Below are 16,188 nucleotides of genomic sequence, written 5' to 3'. Positions count from 1 at the left end.
AAATTGTAATTTCACTATTCTTGTAACTAATTATTTTGAAGAATATTTATTTAACTTTTGAAAAAAAAAAGAAAGTTTAAGCAAATAAATTTTAAATATTCTTCATTAAAAAAAAATGTTGAATGGATAACTAGTTGGTTCCGTTATGACCATAGAAATTGTCAAATTTAAGATATGGTTGTCTATCAAACTTTTTTGATCATTTTATTTGAAACTACTTACTCATCAGTATACATTGGTATTATAACTTTGTTCGAGATGTCTAACTGAAACATATGATCTTCCTTAGCAAAATCATAGCTTCCCATTCACAGTACAAACCTGGTTAAATCTAAAGATCAATGATACATCAATTAACATTCACGTTCCATGTAAGGTAAATCATAATATAATTTATTATCTTTCGTGAGGCATACCTGACGATCATGGAGCATCAGTTGTGGGACCATGAGACATGTCAAGCCTACCTCATAGGCTAATCTACATAATCTATAACCTAAAGCTCTGATACGAATTGTAACAACCCTAATTTTCTATTGAAATAGAGTCGCTACCATATGCATGACATGATTGTTTTATGCAGAAACATTCATCTAAAATAATTTATAAAACAATGTCATGGACTTAATTGTTCACATTAAAAGCCTTAAAACAAAACAACAAAAAATAATCAATGTGAAATATAAATAAATCAAAGAAAAGACTAAAATGATGCCCGGATCTAACCTAAGAGCTACAAAATAAATAAAATAAAATTATCCTAACACAAGTTCGATTGGGTCAGAGAATGCAAATACATATAGAATGATGGAACCTATCATTTAAAATTATCTTCTCTTAGGCAGCTTCCTAGTTCGAGCAAATTGGATGTGTAGTACTTCTCTACACACGACCCACACGTGTGAGCATAGGTCCATCGGGCGAGCTCGCAAACCCCTTGGGGTCTGTTGGTCTAAATAGCTTCTTTGGGCTATTGTAAGACACCCAGAGGAAATAACGATCGTCGTAGCATCATGATAAATATGATGGTCATTTCACACAAAAGAAAAGTTTTTTTAACACGACTATTAAACTCAGTTTACTTACTAAAAATCAGAATGAACTTAATTCAAAATATTATTTCTTTCGTATATTAAAATCTATAATCATTGACGTTGTTTATTTCAAACGATCATCGTGTTCTATCCTTTATAACATAGTCAACTAACGTTGTCCTTAAGTGAATACTTTAGCTACCATGCCAAAAGAAAATTAATATAAAGCACACCTATTTCCACAAGGAACCCAATATTTCAACGAATAAATGATGTTATCAAAAATATTTATTTTATTGGCACTGATTGATAATCGATTCAAATTAAAATAATATAATAACACGAAAAAAGTGATGAACAAATTATAAAAATATCAAAAAAAGTGATGAACAAATTAAACAAATATGAAATAGATGATCCATTTATTTAAATTGAATACTTAATTGATGAACAAATAGTTTAATGAGTTGGTGAAATAATATAAGAATTAAATACTTAATTTATAAATTGCTTAATATAAATAATATCCTAAATTAGATCATTTGTACTATTTATGATAATCATATTGATTAATTTGTCTAATATTTCCATTAAAAAAAACATATTAGAAAAGGAAATTTCCCTACCAACTCAATGAAAAGTCCACATTCAAAACTATTAACTTCTCATGAACCTATCGTAATCTTAAAAGAAGAATTTGGTTAATGGTTTAAATTATAGTACGATTTCGTAAGTGATTTGAGAGTCATCAAAGCAACGACAGGTCTAATAGATATAAACTTTGCATTGCAAAAATTAAGGAAGTCTTTCTAGTAGTTAATTGAAAAACGAGACAATCTGTATATTTGGTGAATCCAATCCATATAATTGGTAGTTGACAAAAATGTTATGTCGTCCTACAGGTTGTAGACAAGCTTCCAACTCTCTGAGTTTCAACGGGTGGGACTTGTAATAATTTAAGGGGAAGATTAAAGCTTAAAATAGAGATGACGTATTAAATTTTTAGGCTAAATTAATAAAAATATCTTTAAACTTTCAAAACTTTCAATACTATCTTCAACTTCTAAAGTCTCAAAAATATCATTACCGTTAGTTTTAGATGGAAATAGTTGATACCTTGTTCGAGAATATCATTGAATTTTTAGTAGTATTTCAAAATTACCATTTTTCAAAAGTTTCATTAATACCTTTCAACTAAAAAAAAAAAAAGTTAAAAATACTCTTGTTGGTACTACTATGTTAAAAAAATACCCATGAAATTAAAAAAGTAGCATTTCGAAATATTTTTAATGTTAACTTAGACAAAAACGGTCTATCAACGCCTCATAAATTATTTTTAAAACAAACTTTTTAAAGTAACTTTTGAAATTTAATAAGTACTATTGAAATATGGTACTAACATTAAAAATATTTTTTTTAATTGTTTAAAATATTTTTACGGATATTAATGAAACTTTTAAAAATTTAAGAGTACTTTTTTAAATACCGTTGAAAGTTAAAAGGTATTTTTAAAATTTTTTTAATAAAATTTTTTTAAACAAACTATCAACTTTCTTAATTTTTTTTTTTCTTCTTTAAACTTCAAATATTTTTTAGATTTTTTTTTTAAGTTTAAAGATATTATTGAAATTTTTGAAAGTTCACAGTTATTTTTAGATAAACGACAAAATTTAAAGATATTTTTATTAATTCAGTCAATTTTTTTTGTAGACATGTTAGACCATATGTACAATGGATTGACACCAACAACATAACAACTTAATCAACATTTGTATTTGAACATACAAAAATTAATACAAATATAATACTAATAATAAAGAGAATTTGAAGAATTTTATACATTCATAGTGGATTAGAGGTAACCTAGACTAAGTTTGTTGTGGAGTCGTATCTAGAATATAAATTCAATGTCTTAATAGGACCAAAAAAAAAAAGAAAAACATCAAATCATATTAAAACATGACCCATTTGCTTCTATGGGCAATAGTGAGTAATATATATATATAGTTAGTAGAGTAACCTTGTTCATAAAGTTGGATTATTTTAGAACATTCACTTAGAACATACCTCTAAATGGTTATATCCTAGACATAGATTATCTTCCATATTAAATATGAGTGTCAGATATACGAACGTAGTCCAAATAAAATTAAAATAAAAACGTTCTTCAACAAAATCAAGAGAGCGTATCATATTATTGTAAAAATATAAGACTGTTACAATATGCATGTCATGACTATTGTGTACAAAAAATCATTTAAAACTAATTCATGGTAAATATTGTTGTGAAAACCGAGTAAAAGAGAAGTACATGAATGAACTAAGACCATACTCAAACAAGAGCGATTTTGAGAATAGAATGACTAAGAAAAATTTAAAAGAACTCAAAGTCACCACCTATATTAATAAAGTACATTTTTTTTTTTTGTCAGTGGCTCAATCATGAAAATTTTAAGGTTAAGTGTGTTTTGCTTGAAACGGTTCTATGTATGGTGATCAATATGTTGAAAAAACTCGTGTTCATCGGTAGAAACACGAAATAAGTAACGTGACGACGTCGGAGGAGATTATGAGCTATGTTCACATTAAACGAAAATATTAAAAAGAATTCCAAAAAGTCTTTATGAACATTAAAGGGAGGTGGGTCCTTAAGATATATATATTCATTCCACTTGGATCTCTATAATCATTTTCTTCTTTGGCTGGTTGTGGATCAATCGATTTCTTGATCCGAAGCTACCCGACTTGTCGGCCGAGGAGGCCCAACCACCGCCGCCCAAACTTCAGCACATCGAAGGAAAAATATGGTCTACAAAAATGGCTGTTTTTGGTGCATGAAATATATGAAAGATGTGACTTATCAAAGCCCTTAAGAGATCATCCCACACTGTTTGTTTGCTAATTTCCTGCACCAAATTTTGACCCTTTTTTCTCTCATGCAAAGTACTTTTCCAGATGATTCATAGACTATTAAATATGGTTTAATGAACTAAGAATCTTTATGTATATGGCTTTCAAACAGTATTGGTATCTTTTTAGGTTTCATATCATTTCATGTCGATTCTTCAAACTGTTCCATGAAAACACTACTTGTGTTTATATCGAGATTTTGTCTGTGGATTGAACGAGCTGATGTCAAATAACATCGTATTAGGTGAAACCGAGGAGTAACTTGAATCGAATGACCATGAAGATTTTGTTGCGATGTGTTATGCAATTTCTCATATCTAAAATTCGGATTCGGTATCTGATGACCTCGATATTCTCCTACGACATAGTTATGTTACTTACTTCTCGCTTCTGAGAGTAAAAACTATTCCCAAGAGCAACGCGGATTCTTTTAACGTGTTTTGTCTTTACTTGCATGTTTTCAAGTAAATTTTTAAGAGGTTACTCAATATAAGATGGCTTTAGAAAGGAGCTTCTACGATTAAATTACCAAAATGGGAGGTGCATCTTGTTGGTATACGTAGTGACTATCAATTTATTTAAGTCTTTTCTACACATCCTATCTTTAGTATCGCTCTCATTTGGATATGAGCCCCATGCTCAAGATTTGGAACTTGAATTCGGCACTTGATGTCCCTAACATTCCTTTGCATCTCTGTATACTAATATAGGTATTTTAAGCATACTTTGTCCTCACTCGCATGCTTTCTACACAAATTTACAAGAGATCACCCAACATAGTGTGGTTCTAAGAAAGTCAGGCTTAATTTTCGTGTTCTTATAATTGGGTCACCCCGAAAAAGGAGTACCTTGTTATTATATCTCTCATTCAAATGTCGTTTTGGATCATTCATATACCCTTTTTTTACTCGATGTCACATGTTTGGTTAAAGAACATTTGTGATAGAACATTAAAACAATAAAATATGTGATAACTTCTTAGCTAGGTTAACATGTCATAAGGTTACTTTTCAATGACTTGCTTCCTTTTCATTTGGAACTACTATTTGACTTTTGGGTGAGTTGTGGTCCAGATATCGATTCTATGACCCAAGAAAGTAGATGGCTAATCATTATTACCAAATTCACTCGAATTAAGACAATGTAGCCGACAATTTTTGTAAGATCTCACATTGGTTGGAAAGGGAACAAAGCATTTCTTACAAAGGTGTAGAAACCTCTCCCTTGCAGACACGTTTAAAAATCGTGAGGCTAATGGCGGTACATGACGGGCTAAAGCAGACAACATCTACTAACGATGGACTTGGGCTATTACAAATGATATCAGATCCAAACACCAATCAGTGTGCCAACGAGGACGTTGGAACTCCAAAGAGGGTAGATTATGAGATCACACATTGGTTGAAGAGGGGAACAGAGCATTCCTTATAAAGGTGTAGAAACCTCTCCCTATCATACGCATTTTAAAAACTATGAAGTTAACGGTAGTCCGTAACGGACTAAAGCGGACAATATCTGTTAGCAAAACAATTTCTAGTTAAAAAAACAAAGTTCACAAGCAGGAGCAAAGGAGTTCCATGTCTTTGAGTTAACTCACTGTCCTTTCCATGTCCTCTCTGGTTGGGTCTTTCAGTTGATAAACAGAAAACTAAATGTCCTTCATATAAAAATACAAATCCATTATAAAGTTTTATGATCCAAATTTGCAATAATTTCATTTTCCAACTTCCCCTATCAACTAAAGTTCATCATCTTTTAATTTTTTCTCATGTGGGTCCTCTAATCTTCCTATTTATACCAAATCCATTCCTTCACTTTTCCATACAAAATAACAAAACTTTTCTCTCTTCAAAAATGCCTCATTCTTTTCTTATCCTTCTCTCTCTCTTTCTCTTCTTCTCTTTCATCTCTAGCCAGAATCCTCCCTCCCCTGGCTACTTCCCAAGCAACCAAGTTCAATCCATTGCCTTCGATCACGGCTTTCGAAACCGATGGGGCTCGCAACATCAAAAAGTCGACCAAGGAACCTTAACTATCTGGCTCGATAGTTCATCAGGTATACTGTAATCTATCCACTTAAGTTTTTGAGTTGATCGGTAAGTGTAACAGTCTAAGCCCACCACTAGCTGATATTGTCATATTTGAGTTTTCTCTTACGGGCTTCCCCTCAAGGTTTTTAAAACACGTCTGCTAGGGAGAGGTTTCCACACCCTTTTAAAGGGTCTTTTGTTCTCCTCCCCAACTGATGTGGGATCTCACAATCCACCCCTTCGGGGCTCAGCGTCCTTGCTGGCACTCCTTCCGTTCTCCAATTGATGTGGGATCCTCCAATCCACTCCCCTTCGGAACCCAGCGTCCTTCTTGGCACACTGCCTCTTGTCCACTCAGGGCACAACCTTCTTACTAGCACATAGCCTGGTGTCTAGTTTTGATACTATTTATAATAGCTCAAGCCCACCACTAATTGATATTGTCTTCTTTGGGCTTCCTTTCCGAGCTTTCCTTTAACATTTTTAAAACATTTTTGGTAGGGAGAGGTCTCCCCACTCTTTTAAAAGGATATTTGGTTAAGAATGGTAGTAACTTAGTTGAGTGGTAGTTTAACTATAAATTATCTTTTTTTCCTTCTTAAACAGGCAGTGGATTCAAATCCCTCAATCGATACCAATCAGGCTACTTTGGAGCTGCCATTAAGCTTCATCCTGGCTACACTGCCGGAGTCATCACTTCTTTTTATGTAAGTATTCATTAAATTTACTCTTTAACATAGTGATGAATTTACTTATTTTTCTTTTGGGTTTGGTAGCTATCCAACAATGAAGATTACCCCGGAAACCACGACGAGATCGATATCGAATTCCTCGGAACGACGTCGGATAAGCCATATGTTCTACAAACCAATGTGTTTATGAGAGGGAGTGGAGATGGAAACATCATAGGAAGGGAAATGAGATTCCATCTCTGGTTCGATCCAACTCAAGATTTCCACAATTACGCCATTTTATGGACTCGAGAACAAATCATGTACGTTTCAAAATTACACATTTATTCTTTGTACTTTCAAACGGACTATAACTTTTATTCATATGACGTTGTAGATTCTTGGTAGACGACGTACCGATCAGGCGGTACGAGAAGAAAACCGAAGCAACATACCCCGTGAGGCCAATGTGGGTGTACGGGTCGATATGGGATGCATCGTCGTGGGCGACAGAGGACGGAAAATACAAGGCTGATTACAAATATCAACCGTTTATCGGACGATACAACAACTTCAAGCTAGGTGGTTGTGCTGCAGATGGGGCGTCGTCGTGCCATCCGCTTAGCGGAGGACCGGGCAGCTGGATGAGCCAGCAGCAGGAGAGGGCCATGGAGTGGGTGCAAAGCAATTACTTGGTGTATAACTATTGCCATGATCCAAGAAGGGATCATACCTTAACACCTGAGTGTTGATCCAAAAAAAGATCACTTTTTTTTTTTTTACCTTTTGGCATTGAAAAACAGAATATAATAGTTTGGGTGTTTGTTATTTGGATCAAACAGAAGAAAAAAGTGAAAAAATGATTTGATTTTGTAAAGAAAAAAGTTGGGGGATCTGAGAGAGAGGTCAAGAAAGAGAAAGTTTGTGTTGTTAGGCCCTCCGAGTCCTTCCAAGGATTGGATCGCTTTATGATTGTGTTTCTTTTTGTTTGCTTACTATCAATGGAATAAATGAAATCATCTTTTGGGTCCCATGGATTCTTTAAAGATGCCATTTCTATGAAAACATTTTTGGTCGTTGTCTCATCAAATAACCTAATTTTGCTACTAATGACAGCAAAAAACATTTAAGGTAACTTTTGGTCTAATAAGTGAGTGTTTGGTGTCCTAATTTGGTAATCCATGTTTCCCAATCTTTAAAAATTTGAAGGCAATCTTTAAGTTATTTTCTTCTCGGTTGGTTGTCCGGCTTGCTTCTGTTGGATTCAGGGTTGGTCAAGGTACTGCTCCGGGCCAAACAGGAGAAGGGATTGCAGAAAACCCGAGGTGGAGGGGAAAACCTGAAGTACTTTATTGCTTAGTTTGACATTTTATAGAAGTTTTAACGATTGATGAGAGTAGCATTCAGACCGAATGGCTCTTTGAACCATTCGATGTGAATGCTACGTAAAGAACATAAGCCAAGGGATGCATTCAATTCTCAAAAAACGAGGATTTGCTTGTGTAATTACCTATACCCATGATTTGGATAATGATTTAAAATTCGAATATGGTACTTGATTGTCACGACATTCTCCTCCATCCTCTGCGGCATGATCATATTACTCACTTCTCACTTTTAAGAGCGAAGACAATCCCTATAAACCAACACGAGTTCTTCTCGTATGGTTTGTTCTCTCTTGCATCCTAAGAAAATTTTCAGGAAATCATCGAACATGTAATTGCTTCAAGCAAAACATGCTCAACTTTAGAATTCCTATGATTGAGCCACTGAAAAAAAAGATGTATTTTGTGTATAGGTAGTAACTTTCGATTCTTTTAAATCTTTCTTAGTCATCCTATGTGTAGTACGCTCTCATTCGGATGTAATTTTCGGTTCATTTATATACCATTTTTTACTCAACTGTAATAGATTAAATATCAAGAAGTCAAAGGTTTTAAGCTAAAATACTCGAGGGATTATGAATTCCCAACAAATTGAAAAAGAAAAAGCTGTCCTAAAGCTTGTTTCTATGTTTGCAAGGCAAAAACAGGGAACACTCGTGAGCCTAAATTGTCTTTGGCTTAATTGGTCCTCTCGTGAACTAAAAACAGGACCACAAATGCATCATACTTCTTCCCTTTCTTACCCGTCAACTTGTAGATGCACAACAAAGAAAACCCGATACAAAATTACCTCAAACTTGTTAGCCGAAAATTAAGAATATGTTCGAATTGACTTTATAAGTGTTAAAGAATTGAAAATTAAATAGTTGTAGTGTTAGAAGGAAGTTAACCTTGATTAAACGGTTCTAATACTTAACAATCTGAATCTAACTCAGTTAAAGCTATTCTATAGATCAAACGTTCAAATCTCTCATCTAAATTATTAAACTAAAAAAATTATGGGGTTTCATAACTCTCTCGAAAATAAAAGATCAAAACATCAAAACGAATAGTTCATTAATCCTAAATCATGATTCCGATATCGTCGAAACATAATTCTTCTCACTAGGAAAAAAACATTAAGAAGTCAAAATTCTAGTGGCACCTACTTATTGACTAATTAGCCATCTCCTAACTTGTTAATTAAAAATTCTAAGCTTTTGGCTTCCACTTTCCAGCTTTCACACACATTAAAGCTAAGAATATAATATGGGTGTGAATGATGAGCAATATTGTCGGGGTATCCGGTGGCTAAGTCCTGAGGGCATGGTCCACTAGCAGCACATGCCACAGCCTATCTGTTTTTCTACCCTTTGATACTCACATGTGTTCATTCATGGCAGCCTGCACTTGCCAAAGGGAAATTTATTTCTACCCATTTCTCACTTTTTTTCCATTTGGGTAGTGAAATTTGGAAGTCAATATTGGAGACTCACGTCCTAGGATCACCCCTTTATGATTGTGTAGTTCACGAACACTCTCTACTTCGACCAGTAAACAATTTACTTGTGGGCTCTTATCGCATCCTTATTCTAGTAGAGCATCACAAAATTTTCTTAGGATCCTAAAAAGTCCAAGCCATGTAAGTTACTCAACGTTTCTTTACTTTGACTCATGTTGCTTGTTTTACTTAGGTAATGAATCACCAACATCCTGGAAAGATGCGCTACCTTAATAAAATCTAGTAGGAGAGTATGACACATATTGGTCTGAATAGAAGACTAATGGGTGGACACTTCCATAAGGCCATAGAGTCACTCTGAGTATGGGGGAGCAATCCTCGTGCGTCGGCCATCCGTCTCAGGATGGGTTTATAGCACAAAGGCCCTGTTCAAGGGACTCTTAGCCATTTTCACAAGAAGATGACACATGGTCACCTCAATGCACTATAACTGGCTTCGACTTAGCTCGATAGTATTGCTCCCTTGGGCCTACCGCTTGGCAGGGGATATTATTAGATCCGACTTAAATTTCTAATAACACTATCTGAGTATCTGAGTGAAGGGTCATGAAGATTTTGATGACACTGTTCATAATGCTAGCGGCCTAAAAAGCTACCTTAGTCATTCTTAGGAGTCTTGGAGCTTTATTAGATTCCTAGGGTGTCTAGGCGGCTTAAAATGCGAACCCTCTCCAAGACCCTCTATACTAACTTCTTGAGTTTTCTTAGTTTAGGAGCACTATGGTCTTAAAGCCCTAATCGTTGCTTACTATCTTGAAGTACTTGGTCCACTAGAGGGGTATTGGCCTAGATCATCGTTAACCAACTTAACTTTAGAGTCCTAATCTTAACTCAATGTAAGTAACTATGAAGGTATCCTATATATTTATGCATGCTTGGTTAGGGAGATAATTCTATCAAGTACCTAAAGCACGAAATATACCACAAAAATTCATGTAAGCTCAACGGGGAGATAATATTCATTAATCACTCGGAGCACAAATCACAATATTTCATCCTCCTTTCTAGTGCAGTAGAAATCTTTAAAATAACGTGCATCATAGAAATCTTATCTTATGAGCATTTTCATAATTTTCCATAACATAGAATGCATCTTCATCCACTAATCATGCATATTATAATCAACTAAGGTGCAAACATACCGTAACCATCCCTACAAAGATTACTTGAGAAAGTTTGAACGGCTACTTACTTTAGTGAAGTATGCCCGCCTTCTGGGACTTACTTTTTCACTTGCTAGAAGCTCTGATTTTTCTGAGTTAAACAACGTAAGTTCGATATCCTTTCTACTTATGAATTTCAATTTTCATATCTTATTTGACAAAACTCGATTCAACCTGGTTTCTTTATAGTTCCAATCCATCAAATCGAGACCAAATTAATTTCACCCACTTTTGTTAATTATAGAAAAAGATAAACATATTCAAAGTAGACATTTAATTTCACCCATCAAATCCATCATTTGGAGCAACTTTCATGAAAGATGTTCGACAAAGAACGCTCCTGACATGCCAATTCCAAACATTGAAGACGATTTTCATACATTTTTCCTATTTCTTCCCTCGCCGTTTAAGTTTGCATTAGGGTAAATACCTTACTCTTAAATAGTAACGGACAAAGAAAGATCGTTTTACCATTTTTTTACGATTTTATTTTATATTTTTCTTAGGTTACACCCAATTTTCTAAGCAATTTTTTCTTCTACTTCATATTGAAATTCAGCGTTAAGGCTTAATGTTACCATAAAGAAACATCGTGAACTTTACTAGAATATGATAACATAAATGTTAACACGTAATCATGTTCATCTGGTCTGACCTTAACTATATAAAAAAATAAAGCATTCAAAAGGGTAAACTATATAATAGTAGTATCATTAGATGGAACGTTGGTCCAAAGAGTTTTAAGTGCTGGATAAAAGGGAAAAAGAAGCCATGATGATCAGAAAAATGTAGTCTTAGTCACTATGTTGGCTTTGTTTACCAACATTTGAGATAGTTGGTGTGAAATACTTAAAGAATTGAATAGAGTATAACTTTTATTAATTTTTTTTTGGGAATAGAGTCTATTTTTTCTTTCTACATGTACGGAGTGGTATAAGGAGTGGTGGGTTTTAGTGGGGCAGGTTGTAGTTCCTTTCCATAAGAGAATGAATCATCTGATTCCAGGTCGAGACCTCTGTGCTTGAACAACACTTGAGTATAAAGGATAACTCTAACTACACAATTTTGGTGGCATAGCAAAAACCTCTCTCTCTATATATATTTTTGAATTTAGGGGAAGGGTGCCGATGAATCCTTTTTATACTTATAATACGGATGTGGAATCCTATGTCGGCGCTATGCTTGCTTCTGGTTGGTAAGAATGAATCCCCTTTTTGCTTTCTAGGGAAGAAATGTACTTATGGTTGATTTTCTATCATAGACTTTTTTCATCTGCTTTTGCTTATGACCATTTGGTTCGTTTGTCAAACTCATTAGATTCAGGTTGTTATCGCTCTTGGGAAGTAGATTTAGGTATCAGAATTAATTTATATTAGAGATCCAAGACATGAGATAAAAGAGGTAGGAAGATTCATATACTAACCTTAGTGATATAGATCGAGACCTAGATATAGAACGAGGCTAGTTAGTAAGGTCTATATCGGTAATAAAAAGACCTATCACAAAAAGCATTTGAAGCAAAAGTCGACCCTTCTCCCTCCATAATAGCACCACCTAGCTTCGCGCTGGCTAATCAGACACCAAAAGCTAAGAAGGGGCCCTGCTCGACGAAATTTAGCTTGTTTCTCATTGCTTGATTTTGGATAAAGGGTTTCGGCTATAGTGGACTCGTGGGGATTCTGACATTTCGTTTGTCGACGTCATGGTCGTTGCCTCATCCTTCTTTTATACGTTGACGAAAACATTCTTATCGGGAATGATTCTTCTCTTTTATTCGATTTTATCAAGAGACTTGATAACCAATCTGTCTCTCTCTTTCATCCGCTATATTGCTTTCTCATCGTGGAGGTATCTTGCTTTACCTTTGAACTTCACCTAACCCAAACAAAGTATACTAAAAAATGGAATTCTTATCTCATCGAGACTGCCCTGGGAAGATTCTAGCTATATCGTTCTGCCCCACCCTTGATAATGAAAGTGGGCCCTAATGGAAGATGGACTTTTTTCCTGGTATGTTACTCCGTGAGCAATGAGTGAAACCAAGTTGGATCGACTTTTTATGTCAAAAGTCCTAAAACTAGCTGTCGTACAGACAACTAAGGCAAGCCTATTTAACAAATCTCATAAGTAAATGCATGGTCCCATCACAACTAAAGAAAAAAAAAACCACTACCTCTACCCCAATAAGTGAGTCACACACTCGCACTCGAACAACTGAACCTGAGAAATTCTTCTCATCCAGCTCAGGAAACCTTTGTTGAACCGAAATCAAAGAATAATTTGAATGTTGGTTCATTTTCAAGTCAAGTTCAAATCCTTTATATCCTCCCTTTATTCATCCAGGGATTCGTTTGTAAGTCACTATCTAATGTATACCTTACGGAGAATCAACCCTTGCCCATTTCGTAACAAGGGCGCATCGAATCACTCAAAGGCCTTACTCCAATTTAAAGGCATTCGACCCATAATTGTTATATCATTTTAACAATTATTGTAATTGTTACCATTTTTTTTTTCAATTGTTGATAAAGTAACCCACCAATTTTAATATAAAAAAACTTAGTAAAAATCTCCAAAATTCATAAATTTTAACAAAAATTCAATTTTTTTTTTGTTTATTATATATATATTTTTTAAAAATATGAAGTTTCATAAAATATTTCTTAACTAATATATGTTTTTAATTTATTAAATACACATAAATCATATTTTCTATGATTTTTTTTTTTAAATAAGTTTATTAGACGACATGTCGTCTGCCTATAGATTCTTTCATATTGTCGGATAATCGCACATAGAGAAGAAAATTTTGGAATCGTCAACCCCGACTATATCTTGACTGATTAATTTCCATTTTCCAGATTTTGATCCTAAGATTCTCGAGGCTGCTCTATTCACTTCGATTCTACTGATCTTGAGGAAGTTCGGAATTCTTTGGTTTTCGAAGTTTCTGGTAGTGAAAAGGAGAGAAATGGAGAAAATGATGAACGTCTTGAAGCCCAAACCAAATCCGCAGCAGCAGCTGAGGGATTGGCAGCGTAGGCTCCGACAAGAGTGCCGCAAATTTGAACGTCAAATTCGAGGTAACGGATCGTATTTTGGTATTTTCAATTTCATTTTGATTCGTGTTATCTTTTATGCATTTGTGCGTTACAGCCTTGAAATTGTAACCATGCAATGATTCATCTTCTACCTTTAGGGATTCTGTAAGTATGTATGTGTTTTTCATTTGATTTGATTTGTTCTTTCTCGATTGGTTTTGGCCAGATATAGAGAGAGAAGAGAAAAATGTGCAGAAAGCCATTAAGGATGCTGCCAAGAGGAATGATATGGTCTCTGCAAAGGTATGTTAAGAGCTTTCTTTGTGTTAAACTTTCTGATTAGGAGTTTCATAATAAAGAAACAAATTCTAACCAGGGGGAATTTTCCCTAATCCACTTCGGGGTGTAGGGGGAGGGAGATTCTATCATTCATCATTTGCATTGCTGAATTACATTTTGTTCCAGTGAGAACTTTGGCTAAGATGGCTGGTTTCAGTTTGATATTGAGAGTTCCTATTTAATTGCTAGCATTAGGGTTCATTTGAATGTGGACAATGGCACTTATTTGTGTGATATGATCTATATTCTCAGTGGATTAGGGGAAAAATGATCTATAATTTAGTACACTGGACCTAATCCCTAATTGTTTCTGCATGGAATTATGTACTATCTCTTCTTGTTTAAAATTTCCCTGTATTTGTGTTTCAGGCACTGGCCAAAGAAATTGTTAGGTCTAGAAAAACTGTGAACCGTCTTCACGAAAATAAGGCACAGGTTAATTCAATATCCATGCACCTTGGCGAAAGTATTGGTATGCCGTTTTTCATATTCTAAAACTTGCAGAAACTTTTAGGTCTCTTTGTTGTCTTATCTGCTTCAACAACCTAATTAAATGTGGAGATTTTCTTACATTGTTGAGTCAGGGTAGATGTTTGATGATTATGATTATGACTAGCTCTACTGTAACTAAGTTTATTGTAAACAAAAAATATATATATATATATATGATAAGGAAATCACTACAAGGGGAGTAAGATTCGGATTACCTTGTTGATCGAATATCTCAAAGCAAGAACACTTGTTTGAGTTCTTGCCTTGAGATTCGAATCACTCCACAAGCAAGATTGATCATGTCAAGCTTGAATGATTCTACATGTAACCTAAACTACAGCCATTGGCTAAAGGAAAGCACAAATGCTCATTTTACTACATTTTCCAAGTCTCCCTTACAAAGTTAACATACATGGCTTTATATAGCCTCAAAATGGAACCCTTGATCTTCCATTAGACATTTCAAGAGTTTGTAACATTCGTACTTTACGACCATAATTAGCCACTATGTATGCTTTATGACCCTAATTAGCCACTATGTATACTTTATGACTATAATTAGCCACTATGTAAATGTAATTGTAAAATAAGTAAAAAGTCTTAAAATACATTAATGAAATACAATTACTCTAAATTTCTTTAAATTGTAATCCACCCAAAATTTATAACAATGAATCTTCATTCTTCTTCAATGTGGCATGAATTGAAATATCTTTCGACAATTTCAACAACTTTTTCTTCACATCTTCATTGAAGTATATTGTATGATTGATGTCTCTTGGTTCAATTTAGTATATCTTATATATAACAGTACAAATTACAAAGCTTTAGGTGGTATTAAATTTAAAAGTATAGGGAGGGAAGGTGAAGAGGAAGGGATTCTTGTGTTCTGCTTTTTTTATTGAAATGCAATGCAACATAATATGAACATTGATCCATTACCATTGTTATTTTCTATGTTAAGGTGCAATTTATTTTTTCTCTAAGAGTTTCAAATATGATCAAACGTCTGCGTTTCTAGATACCTTTGTTTGAAAGCCTGCCAATTTTGCAGCCATTGCGAGAACAGTTGGACATCTTTCCAAGAGTGCTGAAGTTATGAAGCTTGTTAATAATCTGATGAAGGCCCCAGAAATGGCAACTACAATGCGAGAGTTTAGCAAGGAGATGACTAAGGTTTCTTTTTTAAGAATAGAAACAATTTCTTTCACCTCTGTTCGGGTTATGAACTTAGAGCTGATGTAGACTTGGTTGAACATTATTTTAATTAGCTCCTTTTTTACATTTAGATAAGAATCCTTTTTTAATTAGGCTACATTTTTTTTATAAGAGACAATTTCATTAATGTTTGAAATTTATAAAAGGGATGTACTATCCATGATGTTTACAAGAGATCTTCTCAATTTATAATGAGAGGTATGACTATAGGAAGCAAAAATTTAGACAATTTACACTAAGATATAGCATGATAAACTATGTTGTCAAAGAGTTTCGTTTAAGTCTATGCCTTTTCCGCGAAAACTCTTTAACTGGTTTTGTCACAATGATGTTACATTTTCTCCATCCCGGTTCCTTATAACTGGTTTTTTCGTTTGTTTTCATTTGGTAGAATGGGGGGGGGG

General features: G+C 34.2%; 2 protein-coding genes across 3 annotated transcripts in view; both read left to right on the top strand.

Annotated features, from left to right (window-relative positions):
• The first annotated feature begins 5,787 nt into the window (after positions 1-5,787).
• On the top strand, positions 5,788-7,710 carry LOC111464871 (probable xyloglucan endotransglucosylase/hydrolase protein 32). Its single transcript, XM_023109137.1, has 4 exons — positions 5,788-6,000; positions 6,581-6,681; positions 6,751-6,968; positions 7,043-7,710. Exons 1-4 carry the CDS (start codon positions 5,799-5,801, stop codon positions 7,395-7,397), a joined length of 876 nt encoding a protein of 291 aa, XP_022964905.1. The 5' UTR covers positions 5,788-5,798; the 3' UTR covers positions 7,398-7,710.
• A 5,759-nt stretch (positions 7,711-13,469) lies between these two features.
• The window catches only part of LOC111464872 (vacuolar protein sorting-associated protein 24 homolog 1), a 3,817-nt gene continuing 1,098 nt past the window's right edge, over positions 13,470-16,188 (top strand). The window contains exons 1-4 of one of the 2 annotated variants that reach the window (XM_023109138.1): positions 13,470-13,777; positions 13,962-14,038; positions 14,444-14,546; positions 15,621-15,742. In XM_023109138.1, the coding sequence (XP_022964906.1) occupies positions 13,666-13,777; positions 13,962-14,038; positions 14,444-14,546; positions 15,621-15,742 (414 nt within the window). In that variant the 5' untranslated portion in view covers positions 13,470-13,665. Of the gene's footprint in view, positions 13,778-13,959; positions 14,044-14,443; positions 14,547-15,620; positions 15,743-16,188 lie in introns of those variants that run through there. The other variant, XM_023109139.1, reaches the window with a different exon arrangement.

Source organism: Cucurbita moschata, unplaced genomic scaffold (genome assembly GCF_002738365.1).
Source record: "Cucurbita moschata cultivar Rifu unplaced genomic scaffold, Cmos_1.0 Cmo_Scf00031, whole genome shotgun sequence".
In the NCBI taxonomy this organism is placed as follows: Eukaryota; Viridiplantae; Streptophyta; class Magnoliopsida; order Cucurbitales; family Cucurbitaceae; genus Cucurbita; species Cucurbita moschata.
The sequence above is the reverse complement of the archived record's forward strand: the minus strand, read 5'-3'. Positions and strand labels throughout refer to the sequence as shown.